Source organism: Mixophyes fleayi, chromosome 6 (assembly GCF_038048845.1).
Source record: "Mixophyes fleayi isolate aMixFle1 chromosome 6, aMixFle1.hap1, whole genome shotgun sequence".
Taxonomy (NCBI): domain Eukaryota; kingdom Metazoa; phylum Chordata; class Amphibia; order Anura; family Limnodynastidae; genus Mixophyes; species Mixophyes fleayi.
In genome coordinates, this window is record NC_134407.1 from 141,930,545 (window position 1) to 141,939,201 (window position 8,657).

The 8,657-nt window shown below is 38.8% G+C and overlaps 1 protein-coding gene across 1 annotated transcript; it reads left to right on the forward strand.

Annotated features, from left to right (window-relative positions):
• The first annotated feature begins 700 nt into the window (after positions 1-700).
• TNFRSF6B (TNF receptor superfamily member 6b) lies at positions 701-7,293 on the forward strand. The gene is made up of 4 exons (XM_075176623.1): positions 701-781; positions 940-1,020; positions 4,303-4,678; positions 6,019-7,293. Exons 2-4 carry the CDS (start codon positions 1,000-1,002, stop codon positions 6,318-6,320), a joined length of 699 nt encoding a protein of 232 aa, XP_075032724.1. The 5' UTR covers positions 701-781; positions 940-999; the 3' UTR covers positions 6,321-7,293.
• The last annotated feature ends 1,364 nt before the right edge of the window (positions 7,294-8,657 follow it).

Below are 8,657 nucleotides of genomic sequence, written 5' to 3' on the forward strand. Positions count from 1 at the left end.
TCATTCATGTAGATTACAAATAGATATGGAGATTCAGTTGGATTAAAAAGCAATAAAAAAAAAAATGAATAAAGTGGTGAATGAGATTATTTGGAGGAGTTTTTATTTCAATAAAAGCTTATTTCCCCAGCACCCAAAGTCCAATGGTGCCAGCAAGAGCCCCAACCTTTTCAGCACAGTCTGGTTCATCTCTAGGGGCTGCTTTTTTATTTTTTATTGAAGCATGTAATAATGAGTACATAAATGTGTTTAAGTTTTAGTGATTTATTAATTTTTATTCAGAGCATTCCCATCAATTCAATGGTGTATCTACATATAACAAAAATGTGTGCAGTATTTGGAATAAGAATAATGATTACTTATACAAACACTATCCTTACCCATTCTACATGTACCTTCAGAGGAGCCTTAGAGAGATTGGTAAATTAATAGACCTCTCTCTCTAAATACACACATTACAATCACTGATTATTTTCCATACCCTGGCAGGGAATACTAGAATATTTAGTTCAGTGACGACTGGAGAGACCCAGTTTCCTTATCTCTGTACCAGATATATAAATGTCATCGATATTAAGCAGATAAATGAACTGCTATATATCATGTTACCGTTTACATAATGTCAATTGTACCAGTCATTGTCAGCGTGACCCACCAGTCATCCGCACTTTGGTTTCGTAGTACAGCTTATAAAATGACGGGGAAGCCCCGGCTATGAGTCACCCCCGGGTATTGTATAATAAATACCCCAGTGCTGAGACAGGGACTGTACTCCGCTAAGGTGAGTGCTGCACAGGCAGCTCGGAGTATTGAGGGGAGGGCTGCTGCATGGAACAGGGAAAACAGAAAGTGAAAGGAGGTTGTGTGTGACTGTGGTGAGAGGGGCTATGAGACCGCACACATATGGGGACAAGCTAACACTGTTACTCTGCTTTTCAGGCAAGATCCTGTCTGTCATCTGGGAGGAAGAGTCACATCTAAGTGACTGACAACAAGAAGATGTACCTTCCCGGAGACGAGGTAAGGAGAAGACCCCCCATTCTGATTTACTTTCAGCCACTTAGACATATATTTAAATGTACAAGTTGCAATTACTTTGAAAACTAGATTGAATGTAACAGTTATGCAGACAAACAGACTGACATGTAATTATGCACATTTTATGTACTAAAAGGGTTATAAAAGAAAGAGTGGAAGAGAAAAGAAAAAGGGAGGGCAGTGTGGAGGTCATCACTGTAGCCAATATTGCTTATTTAAGGTTTCAGGAATATCCACCTTTTATATCTGACATTCTCCCATCATTCACTACTATAGCCTTTAATTTCCCTTCATTCACCCATTGCTGCTCAACTCTCATTTATTTCTCTTTCCTCTTCTTTTCTATACATCACTGCCCCCTTCTTCAATCCTGCATATCTGTCTGCACCACTATCATCCTTTATGTCATTTAGAAAAATTATCACAATAACATTTTGTATATGTAAAATTACATGTGAAATTCAATATATCAGCTTGTAACATATACAAATACAACAGGGTATTAAACTGACATGATATACATATGGATTAATCAACACTGAGTAGTAAAGTTATGTAACATTCAAAGAATAGAATAGTCTCTCTCAAAACACTCAATAAAAGATATTTGTCAACAGCAATTAGGTGTCTCTCTCAATACACTTGTTTTATTACAACCCAGTGGCTGGAGGTACGGGGAAGGCGCAAGACGTAGTATATCATTTTCTATAATGAGGCATCCTAAAACAGCTGGTTTAGAAGCAGTAAAAAGGGAATTTATTTTACTAATTCCAATTTTCTTCACGCTCATAAATAAATCGGTGGTATTTACCTTTTTGGTCGATTCAATGATCAAAACTACCATAAACATTTGAAAACAATACAACCCCAGTATTTACTCTTAAAGGTTTCACAAATGCACTTTGCTAGTGTGGAAGTGTTGCATGCACTGTAAACACAGTTTCCTACAGCTAGTCAGACTAAAAATGATACTTAGCTGTTGGTATCATCATCAGCTATTTATATAGCGCCACTAATTCCGCAGCGCTGTACAGAGAACTCACTCACATCAGTCCCTGCCCGATTGGAGCTTACAGTCTAAATTCCCTAATATATACACACACACACACACACACACACACAGAGAGAGAGAGAGATCGAGGGGAAAAGCAGAGAGAAAGACTAGGGTCAGTTTGATAGCAGCCAATTAATCTACTAATATGTTTTTGGATTGAAATGAGTATGGTAGGATATACTCTTGAATTGATAGTTAGCTACCAGCCTTTCAAAATCGCAAGGGATTGTATGGGGGCTAGTGGTGGTAAAACATGTTAATCAATAAGATTTTGATCACCCAGTTTTCATACATAAAATGATTGGGAAATAAATTGATAGGACTAGTTAAAATGAAGTAAATATGTCATATATTCCCACAGTGTCAGTAATAGAATGACACTGTAGAGAGATGAATGTATATGAAATTAATTATTGTCAATGGTGAAATAATGAAATAAATTTAAGTGAATATACAGAAATTGATAATAGTTATAAAGAAAATAAAATCAATAAGGTGTGTAATATTTACCTGGCCAATTCTCACAATCAAGCAAATTAGTAAGACAAGACCAGAACATCCTTTATTTATTGCAAAACATAAATTAATTAATTATAGAGTCAATCTGACACAGAGTGGTGTAGATTGGGGAGAAGGCGACTGTTTATTGAATGTCAATACTAATTATTTAATGTTGTGGCTGTTATGTGGGGAAAATAGGTTTAGTCATTAAATGTGAATTCTATTAATTTAGTGTGTGGGCTGGTTGTGGGAAAACAGCTATATTTATTAATAAGTAAATGCTTTTAATTTAATGCCAAGTGCTGGTTACAGTGCAGGAGGCCTGATTATTAAACATGGGTGCTATTGATTTAACATCGGAACTGGTTGAATGGAAGAAAGCCTAGAGCAGGAGTGTCCAAACCCAGTCCTCAAGAACTAACAGTTCATGTTATCAGGATTTCTTCAATCATGCACAGGTGAGTTAATCTATTTGGCTGGGTCAGTAATTACCCCACCTGTTCCTACAGCCAGAAATCCTGAAAACATGACCTGTTGGTAGCTCTTGGTGACTGGGTTTGAACACCTCTGGCCTAGAGGGATCACTCTCAAAGGTGATCCAGTTTAGGCATGTTTACTTTAGAAAAGAAATGTCTAAGAGGGGATATGATTACTATGTACAAATACATTAAGGGATAATACAGAGGGCTCTTATGGACACTTTTTACCCCAAGGACTGTACACAGGACACGTGGTCACCCCCTAAGGTTAGAAGAGAGGAAATTTCACAGCCAGTAAAGGAAGGGGTTCTTTACAGTAAAGGCAGTCAAGATATGGAATTCACTGCCAGGGAAGGTTGTGATGGCAGATTCAATTGATCTGATTAATAAATGGTTAGACAAATATGTAGCGGAAAAGGGTATCCAGGCTTATGACCGTTAATTAAAATGAAGGACAGTAGTGGATCCAAAGAGAAATTGGACTGCAATATTGTGTCAGAAGGGATTTTTCCTGATTGAAACAGATTGGCTGTTGCTTTATCTGGATCAATTTTAAATATACAAAAGGGATCGCAGGAGATCCAAAATAGGTTGAACTTAATAGACTGGTGTCTTTTTTCAACCTCATCTACTATGTTACTATGTTACTTTCGTACATGGCACCCAGCTCCCCTTCACGAGCAGAGCAGTGTGAAGCAGGACAGCCTGACTGCCCCTGTAGTCGAGACAAAGCCCTGACTGAGTGGGGTAGTTACTCGAAATCAGGACTGCCCCACCAAAACCAGGGCAGTTGGCATTCTGTCCTGCTCTCTCCTGCCTATCCTTGCAGCTTTGCTACCTGCTGATGTGTCTTCAGCTCATTTGCTCATTTGCTTTTTCTCAGGAGCCTGAGTGCGTTTGGAAAAAGGACAGGTGCATGAAATATGGAAAGCCTAGCAATGAGTGAACACTGTGCAGTATGATTAGCTAAAGCATTGTCAATTTACACATTCATGATACAGAATAAATATCAGGTCATATATGTAATTTAACCTTACAAGTCTATTTCAGATCAATGTGAATTGTGTTTTATTGAATATATGTGTGTTGTGAATGTGTATAGTACATTACATCTGCTGTACATTCATAATGGAAACCTGAATTTCCATTGTTTGAGTGATATTTCTTCTTCAAAGATATTGTTTAAGGAGATTTGGGAGATAATTATGTGTCCTTCTCTGTTGTCTTCAGCTACTTCTGGCCTTGATCCTCATGACTGTGAGAGAGGCTACCAGTTCTGCTCCTACCTACCAATGGACAGACCACGAGACTGGAATAATGGTTCAATGCCAGCAGTGTCCTCCAGGAACATTTGTAGCAAAACACTGCACCTACAAAAGTAAAACAGAATGCCAGCCATGTCCTGATCAACACTATACTCAGTACTGGAATTACCTGGACAAATGCCGCTTCTGCAATATCATCTGTCAGGACAGAGAGGAGATGAAACACGAATGTAATGCCACCCACAACCGAGTCTGCGAATGCCAGCCTGGTTACCAACGTGGTTCTCACTTCTGCGTCAAAGTCAGAGAGTGTGGCCAATCCTCTGGCCTCTCCAATAATGGTGAGTGATGGAATTATGAAGGAAAATAAAGCTTTTTTTTTAAAAAACCCTTTTTTGTTTAAATGTTCAGTAAAGCACAATAAATCATAAATGGGCAACATGTCACACCTTGATGCCAGCTGTGGTGGAACTATGAGTCTCTGTACCAGACATAGGCATTATGTATAGCATTTACACCGTTTATCACAGGTGCATACCCTACACAGATAGCTCCCTTGGCAGAATTGAAGCCACTGCCTCGGCTCTGCAAGGTAACAATTTTAGGCACTGTGCAACGACTGTCCCTATACCGTGAAACCCTCTGTTCTTATACTTGTCTTTTGTTCCCATAGACTGTCACATGATTCAAACGTTAAAAGTCCCAGTTCTTTTGGCATATGGGCAGTGAGATGATTTGTGCTTTCTATAGAATGTTACAATCACACTCGGCTGACTGAGAAATACTGGTCTATTCAAACTTAATTAGCATAAAGTACAATTGAAACTGCATGCAAATTAACCTGTGACATCACTAGGAAGATAAACATATGAAGTGACATAAAGCCTTGCATTAGTTCGCATGGCATGTACTACATAGCTTCTGAAAATGCATCTTTGGACCTTTACAATTATGTCCATAGTCCTCCACAAATGCTGGCCATACAGTGTGACATTTCCGGCAATAACGTTATGCTTAATAATGATCCTCTAGCCATTGATAGGCTCATTATCAGGCACATTGATAAATGCGGTCAGAAGATGACTATTGGCATGTGCACGGTCATCTTCAACCCACACTAACAGGCCACAAGAGGTGATCTGGCCACTCAGCCTGACTGCTAAACTGCCAGGTGGTGCCCAATTAAGCCATGCATGGATGTGGCCAAGTTTTATAGATAACCAGATACTTGGTTCTCGGGACATATAGCAGGCTTCCAATGTTTGTGGCCAACTTAAAGCTGCCCAGATGCAAAGCAATTTGGATGGCCGATTTGATCATTTTAGATCAAATTGGCCAGACATTGCTGTATGTGTAGATTAAAGACAACTGTCAATTCCAATGAACCCCTGATTGGGGGTTGGCAAAGTGTGGTTTGGTGATCAGAACAGGAGTCAACACCTGTGGGGCTCAACTAGTGCAGTTGGATGATGAACACACACAGTTTCACCATGTTACTGCATTACTTGAGCTCCAGAGAATATAATTGTGTTTATGTGTGGACGAGTTGGAAATAGATTGTATTGAACTCCCTATTTTACCCAGTATCCTTACACTTTTATATTCTTTGCTACTCCTGAACCTCCTCTGGTGAACTCCTTTGATTTTTGTCTCATTTAATATTATCCAATTTTGTACACAGGTGATCCAGACTGCGACAGGGCAGTGATAGATTTCATTGTAGACCAGAATATGTCATATCATAGCTTCCGGCGACTGGAACAAACCTTGACCTACCTGGATGTTAATGAGAGGAGACCTATGAGCCATAAAAAGATCCGGGGTCTGTTAAGATATGTCCGAGACAGTGATCCTGACCATCCACTGCTTCCACGCCTTCTGGATATTTTGAAAAAAGCCAAATTGCACAGTCTGGAGAAAAAGCTGCGGAAGAGATTCTTGAACCAAGACGCTACTCAAGGTCATGCTGTCCTCAGTAGTTAGACTTTACCATTGCCCCCAAAAGTGGAGCACAGAGAAAAATGTCCTCATTTACTCAAATCCCGACAAATACAAAACGTCCAAGCATTTACAGCCATCTTAATGGTCTTTAATCTATATTCTCTAAAATAACAATCTCCAAAAATTGAGCATGTTCTATTTACCTATTCATTAATATATCTTTGAAACGTCTCTTAAACGGCAAAAGAGATTACAAATAGAAATCAGACATACTGCTTTAGTGCTAAGTACATTCCAACCTTCAGACAACTTTGACTTAGTGGTTTGTATATGCTGTATTGAAACTTTTGATAAATACATTGCTTTTTCTTTCATTTTCTGACTGTGGTTTTCAGCTACATTTTATCACAAGGTAAAGTTGTTTTTTTTCTTCGACACAAAACTGCTCCCTGGATACAATTATATTTAATGCAGAGAGCACAGCAGATCTGTGTCATATCCCAGGGCAGCAAAAATAAATAACTCTGCCAGGTAATATAATACATGGATGAAAAGCCAGCAAGATAATGCCATGTATTTAGTAATAGTTGCAGGATGACATATACAAGCCAATAAAGTTTTCTGTAGGGGGCAGACCCTTAAATGCAGAGTCTTTCCTACAAATAACATTTCTAAAAGTAATATATTTTAGTGTTATTTTAATTCAGAAAGGATATTCTTTTAAAACGGTTCTCACAATGCTGAATTAAAACTTTGTTCTCAATATTTGTCCTTGTACATTTTTAAATAAACGTTTTATCTCTGCTCCACTTTTGAGAGATGTCCATTAAGAAGGATAGATGTCAATCTATTAACTGTGGACTCTTTGGACTGACAAAAAAAAGAATCAACCTCACTCCTTCCTTTAATTTATTTTTCCATCCTTCTCCAACTATTTTACCACTATTTGCTACATATTTGTTCTGTGAAATTTGACTAAAGAATATATTTTCTCAAAATAAAATAGTTTTATACAGTTGTTGTTGTTATTTATAACGTAGTTGGACATTTCTGCAGTGAACAAAGTCACATAATGATAGAAAAAGTAAATAAGTTACCTCACATTATAAAACAAATGTAATGATAATGTTTATTATTTGTTACCCCGGGCACATAGAGTCAGCAATAGTTTAATATCTCTGACACAGAGATGGTTTCCCAGACATAAAAATGTGTCTTTGACAGAACAGGGAAACTCCAGCTAATTACAGAGTAGTTACTTTAAATAACTTCCTGAAGGAATGTGAAATTTATTTAGACAATTATGTTTGACTTTTGCAATGCTATCTTTGCTTTATATTTATAGAACTGTTCGTCATGGAGATTCTGACATTTACTATAATCCAGGTAGAAAAGTCATACTCTTTAAGGTTACTAAAGGCGTTTTCACTATTTGGTATTGTAAGCCTGGTACTTTAGGTCAGCAAAAGAATTCAGGCATTGCTCTATTAGTCACCAATCTTGCTCAGTAGGCTATTAACACAAACTTTATAACATTACACAAATGAAAAAAAAGGTCAAGTCCCATTCACTTACTTAGGGAAGTTGTATTAAAGATACAACTTCTATAACAATTTGTATCTAGATTTTTTTTTTATGAATCATTGGCACTAATTTAGGGCAGGGCTGCCATCAGAAACTGTGGGGCCCAGTACTAATTAATCTGGCAGCTCCCCCCTACTCCCTCATCACAGGAAATGCTCCGCTCACCCTCCTAATCACAATAAATGCTCCGCTCCCCTCATTCCCTTATCGCGATAATTTAGACTAAGCTCCAATGGGGCAGGGACTGATGTGAGTGAGTTCTCTGTACAGCGCTGCGGCGCTATATAAATAGATGATGATAAATGCTCCGTCCCCCCTCCCCTATCAGAATAAATGCTCTGCTCCCCCACCACCAAATCATAATAAATGCCCAATTCACTTACCTGTTGTTCACACGATGTAGTGGCTCCCGGTCACTGATAGACGGAGTGTGGTGCGCAGTGATGACGTCATCGTGCTGCGTGCTCCCAGTCTATCAGTGATCAGGAGCCGCTGTATCGCGGAGGGGGACAGGTGGTCAGACTAAGGGGCCTGGCCAGTCCATGTTGCAACTCAAGATGCAAACTTTTCTGCATACTTGCCAAATAATGCTTGCTGCATGCAGTTTCGTATCCGCTCTTTTTTTACACAGCACTACCCCCTCCCCCCCTCACAACTCCACATGTTCTGTCCTGCAACACAAGATTGTGCTACCAGGTGCGAGGGAGATTATTCATGTGTGACAGGGAGCAGGATGCTGTACTTTATTCATTCACAGAGAAATAATTTTTCTTTTTGTAGTAGGACGTAGGCTAT